The 14,993-nt window shown below is 35.6% G+C and overlaps 1 protein-coding gene across 1 annotated transcript in view; it reads right to left on the bottom strand.

Moving 5' to 3' along the window:
• LOC150089623 (1-phosphatidylinositol 4,5-bisphosphate phosphodiesterase epsilon-1-like) overlaps positions 1 to 14,993 on the bottom strand; it is a 634,994-nt gene that overhangs the window by 380,894 nt on the left and 239,107 nt on the right. The window contains exons 17-21 of the mRNA XM_090390053.1: positions 12,980 to 13,230; positions 12,614 to 12,759; positions 9,621 to 9,873; positions 5,809 to 5,990; positions 1,003 to 1,729 (exon numbers count right to left, since the gene is read on the bottom strand). Coding sequence (XP_090246179.1) covers positions 1,003 to 1,729; positions 5,809 to 5,990; positions 9,621 to 9,873; positions 12,614 to 12,759; positions 12,980 to 13,230 — 1,559 coding nt within the window. The remainder of the gene's footprint in view (positions 1 to 1,002; positions 1,730 to 5,808; positions 5,991 to 9,620; positions 9,874 to 12,613; positions 12,760 to 12,979; positions 13,231 to 14,993) is intronic.

The following is a 14,993-nucleotide window of genomic DNA, read 5'->3' as shown; positions in this document are numbered from 1 at the left end:
TACTTTCAAACAGATGGCTTGCCAAAAGGTCAATTGGATGTTTCAGGGCTAACTGGTATTTCATTAAATAGTAGGTAGTCTCCAGTGACAACATGGAGACAAATCAGTTGTAAAGATGTGCGGTATTAGCTTACACACCCTATATGAAATCATTTTCAAAGCTACAATATAGCTAAAGCTATCTGTTAAGAATAGTGCAATATTAAGACCATCGGATTATCCACGCGGATTCACTCCTGTGGAAAAAAAAATGGATAAAAGAACAAACATGATATTCATTTATAAATGTTACCAGTTCAGTCACTGTATACGTATTTCAAATTTGAATATACAAATTCGAATTAAATGCGTGGAGTCAATCGTGTGTTTTAACGAGGAATAAACAAACTGCTATGTTTTATAGTACGAGCCTAGGCATGATGTAACTTTATAAAAAATAGGTATTCTTAAAATTTGGATTTTACAGAAGAGATAAAACCGCATTATGAGAAGATAATACGATCACCTGCGTTTATAACCTTCATATAGTTCCAGTTCATGTACTGCGGGTTAAAAAAACTAGCTTATTAACTGCTTTAAAAATTAATTAATTGCTTTAAAAGTAAAAGAAATGAAACATCACGCAAAGGATCTTGAATCAAACCACCAATTTAACAAAGTATAGCCTCCTACTGTCAAATTACACGGTGCGTATGGAGCTCACTGAGATCATGCACAGGAAAATAAGAACTTGAGTGATTTAAAATGTTTTTTCTTAAAATAATACTGACAAATTATATCACAAACCTAAAGAATAATACACAGTGGAACATTATTTTTATATTTTAACATGTACTTTAAAAAATTGTTTTAGATGAAATCTAAAAATGTACCCAAGAGGTTGTGAAGGTTTTCAAATTAACTTGTTAAGATGATAAAAAAAATATAATTAAAAGTACAGAAATATTATTATTTTTTTTCTCATCTTCTAAACAGTTTTAACAAATGATACAAAATTCTTACTTTAATAGCATCAGCAGGTGTAGGACCACAACACAGTTGATCTTCAAAGTACAGCTCAAGAAAACATTCCTTCAACCACTGAATCCTACCATCGCTCAATCTCTGCTGCTGTTTTAGCAGGTTAACTACTCTTTGCAGACCGTCATACCAAAGTCGAGCAACCATCGATGGTGCTACAAACTCTACAGATCTGTTATCCGAGAGATTAGATCCATAGAGTAGTTTGAGACAATTAGGAGAAGGAGTGAGCTGTTCCAAGCCATGACGACGAGATACTAATGTAAAGTCGGCAGTGCTGCCCAACGTAATGTCTTTGACATAACCGAGATCGAGGTATCCTTCTTCAAGGTTGTTCAATGCTATATCTCCGCATTCATACTTTAGTAATAACCCAGGACACACGGGTTCTTCGATGTTCAGACTCAGTATGTAGTCCTGGGGTCCACTTCCGCGAAGGGCACTCCATGTAGGTCGGCACCATGTTACTGTGCCATTACTTAGTTCGAGTTTCAAGTAGCAGACCGCAGAGCGGGAGCCTTCTTCTTCCCAGTGGACTACAGTGGTGCCATGATGCATGCACTGGAGAACATGCAGATCAAGATTTTTTGGATTGAGAGGAATATAACTGATACCGTGATTGTTGGTTAATGGCTGAACTGACTGATAGGAGTTAATACTTAGTTCGTACAAACTATCGTCTTCCTGAGGAATACCCAAAGTAGCGTTCCTGAAAAGAAATGTTCAGTAGAAATTAAGCAAACAAATAAATTTAGGCGTAAAGCAAATATCGTACAGCACAATCTTATAATAAACGAATGTAATTTAAGGATACTACACAGGTACTGAATTTTTAGAGAAAGACTTACACTTCTTTCTATGTAGATGGAATTATAGGTGCAATTTTCTTCTTTCTCTCCGCCAGTAATTATGCTGAATACGTATTATTATAGAGAAAAACAACTATTTTTCTCCTCTATTATAATACATATGCAACATATACATATTATACAAATTCTTGGGGTTCAAACTAATTTTAATTTAATTAACAATAAATATATCATTATGAAATTTTTATAAATATATTTAAATGTATCTATTATAGCAACCTTTCGCGTTGTCATATTTATTTATGTATATACTGTGAATTTATAAAAAAACCACTGAGGTAGTCATTGGGGAGTTATTTTAAAAAGTGTTGACCTCAAGGTTTTTATTTCAACTTTTTGAAATATTCTGGCAAATGACAACCTCCGTAGTTTTTATAAATTCACAGTATATACATAAATAAATATGACAACGTATTTATGTATGTAAACGTATGTAAAGATAGAATTTAAATATATTATGAAGAATTGAGAAGCGCAAAGCACTTTTCCTAGTTATTCATTCGAACTAATGGGTGTCTTTTTATAATAAAGGCAGTGTTGTAAGATATAATAACGAAAAAACTGTAAAGAGAGAAATATGAAATTCGTAAAGAGGAAGATAATCCCTGTAAAGGGATTATCTTCCTCTTTACGAATTAATCGCATAAAGATAATCCCATCCTAAAGTTTTGGATGGGAGGTACGGTAACATCAGCTGTACAGTCCCGATCTTTCGCCTTGTTGACTAACACATCTTCGGCAAGCGGAAAGAACATCTAGGGGGACAACGATTTGCAAACAATGAGCAGGTGCAAACAGCAGTTCGACGGTGGCTGAATGACCAAGGAGTGGTTTCTGACATCAGTGAATTGAAAGTTTAGTCACACGTTCCGAGAGTGTTTACACCAACTCGGTGACTATGTCGAAAAGTAGTGCTTTCTATAGCATAAAATTACATACCTCAATAAATGTCTCTTGGGCTACAATTGGTCAAGCGTAATTTATTTTTTGAATTCCCTCGTATAATAAAATAATATATATATATATTTTTTTTTTTCGTTCTTAGAGACTGAATACTTTCTTGACCGCTCTGCGATTTATGGGTTCTCAGTAAAAGCTTGCTCTTTCCTAAACTGTGGAAAACGACTCCTTTCAGAATCATTAAAAACTTGATTAACCCACCTCAGATGCAAAGTCGTATAGACCCATTGCATTGCTGGCTCGCCTTGGAAAACTTTCAGAGCGACTCATGGTCATAAGTCACTCTAAACGTTTTAGAATAAATACTGAAATAAGTAATATTCAGGTAAGTCGTGCAGTCCATAAGATTACATAACTTATTTGAGAGCAAATATGTAGTGCAGTCTTTCTCCTCGATATTGCGGATTCTGTGCAAGCTGGTTCTGCGAAGATTCATTAGTAGATTTAGTTTTATACCTTAAATTCTTCTGCAAGGTATGAGTTTGCCATATTCGTGGCCTTTGAGGTCGCTTTCAACTTCCTTTGGTGGAAGAGCACCCTCGAACATCTTAGGTCTGCTGGTTGCTCTTTAAAATAGTATTTATTTACTTTAAGGATCGACAGGTCTCCAACAGATATAAATATCAGCAAGTATATAGAAATGTTACCAGAATGTGTCCCCAAGGTTCTATCTTGGGAGCTCCCCATCATATAGATTATCTTCCTAAATGATTGGCTTAATCATTCTTTTAATATCACATATTTTATTGCCTAAGCCGATGGCCTCACTAGTGTCATCAGCGGTAGATGCCTATCAGCCTTAGAATTTCAAATTCAAATTGTCCTTACGGTTCTTGTCTCCTAGACTACCAAATATAAACTTTCCATTAGTCTTACAAAGACCGAAATGGTTGTCTTTAAAGGAAAGCATAATTGTTACATACCCCAGTCAAGTTAAGATTAAGGAAAGTCTGCTTTCCTTTGTTCCTGAAGTTAAATATTTGGGAATTATTGTCAAAGACAGTGTCACATCCTGTACTATAACTGGGTATTCAGGAACGATCGTTCCGCGGCACTGTATCCTTTAGTTATGTCCTTTGACCTTTTTTTTTTTTTTTCCTTTCTTCCTTTTCTGGTGTATAGTCTGATGAGTGAAAGGGAATGACTGTAAAGTGTGTTTAGTGTCTGATGGCACCAGGGGGTTCCCCCCCATCTCCGTGTTGGTTTCATTGTCGGTGTGAGACAGTTAACTGCAAAGGCCAGAGATTTAAAAGTGTGTGGATACTGTATATGTGTTGTGTTGCGTAACGTTATTCTTCTGTGCGCTGGTGTCGGTTGTCGCCACGGTATGTTTTTTGAATGATTCCACAGTCGCTTTGGACATTCATTACGGGTCGAAGTCGGCCATGATTCATGCTCAGTTATGGCCCATCACCTCCTGGAATAGATGGGCACTGGGCAGGCTTTCCTAGCAATCACCTTTTAGTAGAAAACTGGCCAGACACAACTAAATAGCACACACTGCACGAACATAGCATTCTACCCACTTTGGCAATTTTACAGAATTCTGTATAATCATAGAATAATGGAGCATTTTATCTGGAATTCAGAAGCAGTCCTAAATAAGTTACAATATATGTCTACATACAGCGCCTTCCAAAAAGTATCTAGGCACATGTCGGTTTCACAATGATGTCAATGCTGCTCACTTTAACATTGTCGGTCTCCCCCTCCCCTTTGGCCGCTATGACACACCCCACTCTCCTCGATAGGCTTTCCACAAACGAATAATGATATCTGTCATTCCTTTGTGGAAAGCCTATCCAGGTGAGTACAATGCAACGGGTATAGTCCTCATTTTCCCTTATAGAACAATGATGAGTTGGGCTAGATGTGGAACATGCTATCTGGTCTCATTCGACGTCCCAGTTCATTCCATAAATGTCCCATAGCGTTGAAATCGGAACCGTACAAAACAAACATCTCAACTTCTGTACAATCACATAAGTGCACTAGCAGTATGGCAGGGCTCTATCCTGTTGAAACAAATATGAAGGACTGCCACATCTTAGGGAACACGGAATAGTCCAAATTCAAGATAGGAACGGTGTTCATAGTTCTCCGTGCAACCACTAAGAATCTCACTGCCTGTATTCAGCAAGATTCTTCGCCGCATAGAACCGATTTTCAGTACTCTCTAGAGTCTAAACCAATTCCAATTTTTGCACCATGCAAGGCAATACTACTGATTTGCGATTGGCGATGTTTGGCTTATGCACAGCTGTTCAAAAATCACCAATCAACAGAAAACCGAGGTGAGGACAGACCCCACATGTAGTGCGTTCTTATAGACCTAAACCCCTGTTGACGACTCCTGGTCGTCAACAGGGGTAGAATTTAGATAATATAGGCTGTCAGAAATTGCACGAATTTACAAGCCAGTAATATGACATCGGTCACATTTATCGAAATCAGTTGTCTCGGCTCTACGTGTATGACGAGAACAACTAACTTGTACGGTTCATATTCCTTTGTTATAAACCGATCTGAATCACTTGTTATCTGGAGACGTCCAATGGACCATAGATTCAGGTATGGCTGGATACTTTTTTTTTTAGGGTGGTGCATACTGTTATGAATTTATTGTGGTTCTTTTTGCCTTTCAGTAGCTAAAAAAAATTGAAATACTGCACGCTGATCCGTTTTGGATACACTGTCTGTTTAAAATGCGAACAATTTCACAGAGCCAAAACGAGACAAAGCAGAACTTGTAATGAACCAGGATGTCGACCTGCTGGCTGAAGCGTAAGCGCTTCTGTTTCTTCCATCCTTCAATGAAAACTGATATTTTATTATTCTAATAAATGTCGTATTTGTTTGTAGTATAAAAATTTAGCAAGAAATATTGAACTACAGTCGTTTTATAATAATCATTATTATAAAAAAATCAGGAAGAAAGTAACAAATATAATTTACTTACGTTGTGTTATTGCTTACGGGACCAATTTCAGCAGTAGCTTGTATCCGTCTGCTGGCATGTATGTGGAAGGCTTGAATATCTTCTAGTACCTGATGGATTCTGAAGATTTTATCAACATTGATTATTCCACCTACTCCTATCCTAGTCATGAAGTGATCTTCGCCGTGAAAGTCTGAGACGAACTAAAACACACATCCACAGAGCATATTAATGTATAATAAAAACAGGTGTACCTTAGTGGTTATTCTACAAAAATCGTGAACCAAATACAACAAAGAAGTCTTTTAAAATGGTTTTAGAGTTTGGCAGCCTCTTTCAACAATTTTTATGCCCATGTTGTAGAAATTATATAAAAATTCTCACTAGAATATTTTAAACACTGTTTACCTATTTGACCCATTTTAAATTAAAAAAAATTTCAAAAACATGTATACTCCCATTAGCATAAGTGTTTTTTTGAAATGTTTTAATTTCAAATGGTTTATAAAGATTATGGTTTATTATTACCATTATGCCCTATTATCGCTGATAATAAAGATCTTCAGCCTACTTTTCAAATCATCCACATGCAGTCCATTTCGTTAAGTCTGTGTAAGTTACCTTCAAGAAGGTTTCGTTTTCTAGAGGATGAGTATGAGAGCTTAAAGGCAATGCCTCCGCAGAATAAAATAAGCACGATAATAACCAGCAATGAACATACAAACAATTGGTATTTAATGGTTGCTAAAAATGGAAATCATATCGAAACATTTCTTCAGTGATGTGCATCTCGTGAAGCCGGATGACCTTAATTACTTTGGAAAAAGTTCTAAACAATTCAATCCAACCATTCCACGAACATGCGTTACCAGAGATCTTTCATTTTATTCGATAGCAGGATAATGTTAGACTTTTAAACCAGCATTCTTGCTGAGTAAGTTAATTTATTAATTAGCACATTTAAAAATCAGTTTTCACACAGCACTCTTTCTAGAGCTATTACGCTCACCGGCCAAAAAAATTAAACTCTTTGCAATTGGCGTTAACAGACAATTAAAAGTACAGTATGTAAACGTAAGTTGTGACATGGTATGATAAAAGTTTCTTGGTATCAGGTAAATACTGTACGCTACCCTGGAACTTCTTAATTGATCCAGTCATGGGTGATATTTCCGATTTTCAGAAAGATATTATCGTTGGAGTGGTGCTACCAATGCCAAGACTACTAAACTGTGGAACACTGGAAAAAAATCATGTGGTCTTACGAATTTACACTTTTATGAACCAATATAAGGGTAAAAGTGGAGCTTGAACCTCACGATGCCATGCATATAGTTGTCTCGTGTCCACTACTGAAGCGGCTGGAGGTGGTAAAATGGTAAGTAGTGATTCTGTTCATATGGATGGGTCGGCTCATACCATTTAGACAATCTTGTTACTCGCAATGAATAATCTTTCTGTCGTATTGGATCAACTTCGCCTTTTAATGCTTCATTTTTTCCAATGTTGTATTTTACTACAATATTCCAATAAATACCTTAAACATAACACAGCATAAAAGTTTACTTTACAATATATTCTTTAAAACTGCTTTTCTATTACGGCAAAAATTTGAATAAAACGAACAGATTGATTAAACTTCAAGAAGTGGCTGGAAAAAGAAATGAGAGTGATTAACCGTATGTCACTCTTGCGTACATTGGGGTAGCTGCGGTTCTGGGCTAACATACGCGGACTCGGCTACACGCCTTCTGATCCTACCCTTAATTTTTCATAAAAAAAAAGGTATGCTGTCCATTTTTAACTGTTACGCTCGTATATTGGCTACAATCAAACATTTCCAATGAACTTCCATGTGAACTCCTCTAGTCCTGACTGTTCATGGTATAAATGGAAATTTTATTTATTTTAAGTGGTGGCATTATTTAAGCAATTCTACATTTTAAACTCTTATTTAAAACTATCGTTACGTTTACTTTGAACGTGGTTGATTCCTTGTGGATTAGTCCTAGTCAAAAATATCTAACTAAAAAAGCAATTTAAAAATAGTTTGTAAAAGAATAAGAGAAGTTTACCTCAATATGATACGTTAGAACACTTCCGTATGACACTCTCCAGAAATTAAAACATTAACGCAAAATAATTGAAATGATTTGAAAACAATTAAAAATCAATTGAACACAATTAAAAATAATTAAATTAATTACAAAAAGTTCAACGTAAATATGAAAACCGATTTTCTTTCCTCCTACAAAAAAAATAGAAAATACAGCTTGCATAAACTGCACTGGACACCGTACTTTAACATTGCTTTACCTAACCTTTTATATAATGCATTCTGTATAATCTTGTTAAAACTATATGATTAATATAATTGGATCTTATATTTAGAATACAGTATACAAATCATTATATTATTTTTTTTACTTTAACTGTGAAAAGGAAACTTAGACTTTTTAATACACACTGCACTTTAATGCCATCTTATTGAAGAGCCAAATGGGAAACGTTTTGAGAGATCCATAACATTCACAAGTGGTTACGATTCACCGAATCCTGTGGTTTCTACCGTAATGAAAAACACGGTTCGGGGAAAAAGAAAGCCCTCTCCTCCACTTTAGGCCAACATGCAACAGCGAACTTCGGTTGCAGAGATGTAAAGAAATCCTGGGGAGTTTAAAGGGCTGCAATTTTCTTCAATAAATTCAACATTCGGTATATAATAGTGTCACTTTCTATACAACAGCATAGCAAGTGCTTTATGGAAGGCGATCTCTTCATGATTTGCACACATCCCGATGTGAACTCTTATTCAATAAGAATAATTGAATTACAAAAAGTTAAACAAATTAACTTTATTATGCTACAGTTCAGGTAATATTTATCTCTGTATCGCATATCTAATAGGATCAGAAAGTTTTCGTTAAGAAATTGATTGATCTGGGCTAAATCGTCTTCCAGCACTAGTAAAAATAATACTATTAAATAATCAATCTTATGCTATTGACATTTGCAATAAAACGTATCTTTATTGCGTATGATGTTAATTGATTCTGCCATAAGAGTTAAGAAGAAAGGAAAATAAATAAGAATATAAATTTTACTTTGTTTTCCTTTCATTAAGCTGATTTTAAATACCTGTTTTAAATTGTTGTCGTCTCTCTTACAAAAGAGAAATATAACAATTTAATGATTTTATTAATGATTTTATCTTAAACATAAATATAGCACTGCCTTTAATTTAAAATTCATCACGATCTCGCCTTATAAAAATGGTGTCCTTTACAGACAATCTAAGAAGAAAAAAAAGGCTTGTTAGACTAGAGATACTTGCAGTGGAGGTAGTTACATAAACTAAGACGGAATGGCTTCTGATAATGGTTTTAAAGGTAGGTGAAGTCTTCATTACTGAAGTTTAATGGAAATACTTGAAAGTAAGATTTTATGTAGCTTTTCATAGTTCAAAGGAACAGCGCATTCTCAGTTATTTATAAGTACTGCACCACCACCAGCAGTAATAAGGCTACAACATGAGCATTAAAAGGACTTGGTAAGTAGTTTGGTTAATTAAACACATGCATGTACACAAATATCTCTTGATAATTGACAACGAGGCTTTTAAATAAGCGATACAGGAATAAGTGAAAGGAATGCTGAGCTAAAGATTAAGAAAACTACTAACAGGGACATAGCAACCACTGTAAAACAAGCGAAAATATTTGACTTAAACATGCATTTTACTTGGTTATTTTGATCTCGTTTTTGTTAAATTACTTTTGGATAAAATAGTTTCCAGGGGATATTTTAACGTGTTATTTATGCATGAAACTTACGTCTAAGTGCTGGCTGTTATGAGAGGGAAGAACCACTAGACTGGGCATGCCGTGTAGCACTGATTGCAAATCTCGAAGAAAGCTTCCAAAGAAAGGAACCACTTTACTGTGGGGAATAGAGAGAGCTCGGTCCACCGCATCTCTATACTCTTGGGATATTTCCGATGTTAAAAGAGCTTTACTTAGCATATCCAAGGTAGTCAGATTATCTTTGTCTGACAGAGATAACCAGAAAGGCTTCAGTTTCTCAGACCTGTTTATAAGAATAACGAAAGAAAAGTTTCTTATTTATGACGCTGCACTGAGCGCATTCATATCAAGGAAAATATGCATCGATAAATATTCAGTTATTCTGACAAAGAATTTTAAGATGCCAGGAGAAGAAGGCAACCTTCTCTTGTCAAGTGCTTTTACAGTAAACTCAGACATCACTAAGCAACTTTAAGAAGAATAATAGCTGTGCACTATAATAAGAAGAATCCATTTAGCAGTTTTAGCTTAAAATATCAATTTTGAATTGCTAGTATTTTAATGGAATATGATTCATAGTGTGTTTTATATTCAATTACAGTATAATGATAGGAGATTGCATGCACATCAGTAATTCACAAGTGGGAAGCATTATACATCTTTATATATAAGTAAAAGTTTTAGAGAAATCAGGAGATACAATATAATTTAAATCTGTAAATCTTAAAAACCAAGCATATACCAAACATATACCTAAATACACTTATATTTAGTTATGTTTGGTTCCTAACATTTACAGATTAACCACATAATTTTTAATATACTTTTTTGCTTGAAAATACTAGAAAGGCAATGGGGAACGTTGTATGCTATAACAGGGAGCAAAACAACTGACGACTCGATCACTCACTAAGCCTTCTCCGTAACGTTAGTATGAATGGGAAGCCAAGTGATCTTGGGCCGCCTGTTTTTCTCCCTACTGTCGCGTCCTGTAAGCATATTGCTGACTTGCGAAGACGTCAGCAGGTGTGTGTGTGCTAACCTTTGCTCTCGTTAAACAGCCCAATAATTATGGGGATATCTCAAGGACCGGATGTATCAAAGACATGTCCAGGTTCTAGCTGATATTGAAGGAAAGCATCACAAGGCATTTCGCTCATGTTCCCCGTGACATCCTTCGCGCAACAACTGACCATGCCACATTGCACTTCCAGCATATAGCAACACAAATACCTAGCAGTTCATTCAAACTATGCCAGTTAACCCTGGTGGCAGGTTTAGGAACTATTTTTGTACTTTTCGTTTCTTCATGCGCTAAATGGTATCCATTCAAAATGTTCATCTTTTTATTATTAACGGTTTTGCCACCTATAGCCAGCTTAAGTGACGCACTTGAATAATTAAAGTAGTAGTGGCATGTGATGCAAGAAAGCAAGTGTATGAGCTTATGCAGTATCAGCCAAAAAAAAAAAAAAGTCACACCATTCCCTCCAAATGCCGGTCCAGTTCCTCCTTAAATTTATTTAATCTATCAACTTTCACAACGACAGATGGAAGTTTGTTCCAGCAATTAACCACCCGCTGGCTAAAGGCAAATTTCCGCACATCTATTTTACATCTGTCTTTTCTTAATTTGAATTTATGCCTCCTTAGGTTCGTAATCTGAACAAGTGGAAAGATCCCATCAGAATTCAGCGTGCTTAACCCATTCAAGTGCGTCTCTTCAGCTGTCTATAGGTGGCGAACCCAGCCAAAGTGACTATAATTATTATAGTCACATTGTAGGCCATCTGAAAATGACCTGCATTGTGGTTATTCCAGCCAAGATCTGCAAGAATAACGCCATCTGGAAACAAAAGACCACCTATTCCCATTTGAAGAGCATTACTTTTTACCTACCAAATATAATACATTGTACAGAATTTATTACAACTGGCAAGGTTAATCTAAGATAGTTAACTCTCAGCCAATTCATGGAATCCCTGTATAAGCAAATGATAGGCAATCATCAGATTAGCAGTCGTTGAAAACCACTCTCATTGAAGATGTCTCATTGAACATTTACCTTTTCAGCACATTTCAGCGTGTTGCAAAGGTAAATATGATTCTGCTAAGATGATTTATTCACACATAATGATTACTGTCAAACTACCTTAACGGTAATGAAACCCATATCGGATGGGTTTCATTACAGTCTACCGTGGCTGGCTCAACAGCATTGGAACAACCAGCCAAAGGTCACATGTGGTCGACGGCCGTGGTGTGGGCGTCGTGTATCTCGTCTAGTAACACAGCGATGATGCAGCGTAGTAACCCAGCTAACCACCCAGTACAACATCGGAGCAGCAAGACCAATATCCAAGTGGACTTGGCCGGACATTAGCTTATATAGACTATGGAAATCGACAGCAGTCATGAGCACCCATTTTCATTGCGTGAAACAAGAAATTGCGCACTGTATGAGCACGTCAGTATCGGCACCGGACCTCCGTCATGTGGAAATATGTCGCCTAGTCTAATGAATTCCTTTTCCAACTCTATCATGCTGATTGGCGAATCCACATGTAGAGAAAGCAACACGAGGCCATGGCACCTGGATGCACTGTTGTGTTCGGCAGGACTGGAAGCGGTAATGTTACAGTTTGGGGGCTGTTTTCATGACATGCCCCGAGTCCTCTGATCACCGTTAATCAATTGCTCGATCGGAACGTCTACCTTTCTATAGTCTCTGAAAAGGGCGTTCAATGCTATGATAATGTACGGGCAATACAAATAGAATAGCAACGCTTACGCTAATAATCATTTATATCGAAGAATCACAGGTAATTAGTTCAACTAAATATAGTATTCAATAATGCAGAAAAGGTTTCTGAATTCTAAAAATAACGTTATTACTCACAGGACTTATTTAATTTTTTACGATAAAGGACAAGTCTGAGATATATTATTTATTAATTTATTACGCTACACTAATGATGTGATAATTTACATGATAGCAAGAAACAATTTCACTTCTGACTTACTTTAGTCCAGCTAATATCTCCACTGCAGCGTTGAAATTGCCAAGGTTCCAGCATGACATCGCCACTCGTAGAATACAGGAAAGCACTGCTTTCCTATCCTCATGTGTAGGCTGTGAAATGATAATGTGAGTTACCCAAGAACTAACCTGCGGAAATAAAAGAAAAGAAAAAAAAAAGGTTAGTTAATTTCTTCATAATATAAATAAAAACTTTTGGAGTAACTCATAGACACAAATATATTTTGCTTGTAGTAGAAAGAAAAGTTGTAATACATAAATTTAGTGGGCGATACTGATTGCTTACTCTTAATACTTAAACAGTAAAATGTGATTAGTACAGAAGTCTATGCTAGGTATGAATATTTACCTCATTGAATCTTTTGACAAGAGCCTGAACTGTTTCTTCTGACGTTTGCACAGATGATGGATGGTGCGTCAGGTCAACAGTCATCTGACGGACGTAGTGGACTGGAGCAACTCGATAAAAGAGTTCATATTCTCTATCAGTCAACCTTAAAGCAACTTCTTCTGGGAAATGTAAAAGCCTTTGTAATTCTTCCAGTTCTTCCCTGTAAACAGTCATGCATTCCAAACCGGGAAGAAGGCATTTTCTGTATTCTAATGGGAAGAAACGCTTTTCTGTAAATTGCTGAACTAGAAGAAAATTCTAGAGATCTGAATGTACTGAATTTATCCTGATTGTTTTTTATTGCTTATACAGGGTGTTTCAAAATTATGCATATACACATTATAAAAATTTATATTTAGTTAACAATATGCACCAATTTAATTTTCTTAAACTCATTTTGTAGCTTAAAAATAGATATATTTTTTTTACAACAATTTAATTTGTTTTATTTTATAGATACCTCTAAACGTTGGAAAGTAGCCAATTAAGTTTTAAAGAAAGGAAGCCAATTATAAAATGGTATTGGAAATATGAAGTTCAGCGTGCTTGTCAATCACGATATGGAGCAAAAGCGCCCACACATTTAACAATTACTCGTTTGTGGGATAAATTTGAGGAGATGGAACCATTCAAATTATCAATAACGTAGCATGTGGCAGGAAGAGGACATCAAGAAGTAATGAAAACGTTGAAGCTGTAAGAAATGCAATCTTGTGAACCTCAAGAAAATCAACAAAACGCTGTTCACAAGAGCTAGGTTTAAACTATACAAGTGTTTTTAGAATGATAAAGAAATTAATAATCGAGCACAGATGTGCGCGATTATCTTGACAATGAATTTCATCATCAATGTCGTCAATGTTTCATCATAGGTCGTCGAAGGAGTGCTTTTGAATATCCCCCAAGGTCGTCAGATCTCACCCCTTTAGATTTTTTTTTTTTTTTTTTTTTTTTGTTTTGCTTGGGGATACTTGAAATATCGGGTTTACAGTCACAAACCGCAAACATTGGAGGAATTGTGGATGAAAATTAAACAAGAACTAGAAAACATTTCATCTGATTTGTGCATTTCGGTTTGTAGATCTGTTGAAGGCATGTGCCGCTCGTGCTTCAATGCTGATGGAGGGCATTTTGAACAATTAAAGTTTTATTGTTGTAAAAAAAAATTTTTTTTTTGTCTTCAAAGTACCAAAAAAATTTTTGTATATGTTCAATATAAATTTTTAAAGTGTGTATACTTCAAAATAATTTTGAAACACCCCGTATATAAAACGATAATTGTATAACTGCTAATATACTGGACTAAACGATTAACAGCGCTGTGTATGCAATACACAGTACGCGCAATGCATTTTGAGTTTGTAGTTGTGTTTAAGATATTCACAGCTCTAAAGAAAATAAAGTCTGTGTGCACCACCATCGATTAAAATCACATGATTGCGTCTTACCCCTCTCTATACAAAGTATAAACTGAGATGGATTTAGAAAAGCATTTCATTGTCTGAATTGTGAGGGGCAATTGTTTGCTCTCTGTGAATTGTCAAGTTTTATATAGAAACACTGCGGCGTTATTGTTCATCGCAGGGATAATAGGTAGAATGATTTACCAAAACAGTATGGTGAAAATCATTTAAAGATCCTTTCTGTGGCGAAGCGTGTGATTTTGTTGGTAAAATTTTAGAGAACAGTATGAACTTGGTGGACTTAACATAATATGTAAGTTCAAATATTTCTGCATAATTTGTTAGGAATCCGTGTAACACAGATTTGTCTTTTTTTTTGGGAAAGTAAGTCTTATTTAAAACTGTCTTAAGAAACAAATCTATGAAATATTTAAGGGCAGAGGCCTCATGCTACGAGGTAGAAACAAATCTATAACGCATTGCAAAATCAGAATAAGAAAATTGAAAAAGCACCGAAGCGAAAGATTTGGTAAATGATAAAAACGATCTCATTGGATAGATAACTTTCC

Source organism: Mastigoproctus giganteus, chromosome 2 (assembly GCF_048544385.1).
Source record: "Mastigoproctus giganteus isolate SK-2022 chromosome 2, ASM4854438v1, whole genome shotgun sequence".
Lineage (NCBI taxonomy): Eukaryota > Metazoa > Arthropoda > Arachnida > Uropygi > Thelyphonidae > Mastigoproctus > Mastigoproctus giganteus.
The sequence above is the reverse complement of the archived record's forward strand: the minus strand, read 5'-3'. Positions and strand labels throughout refer to the sequence as shown.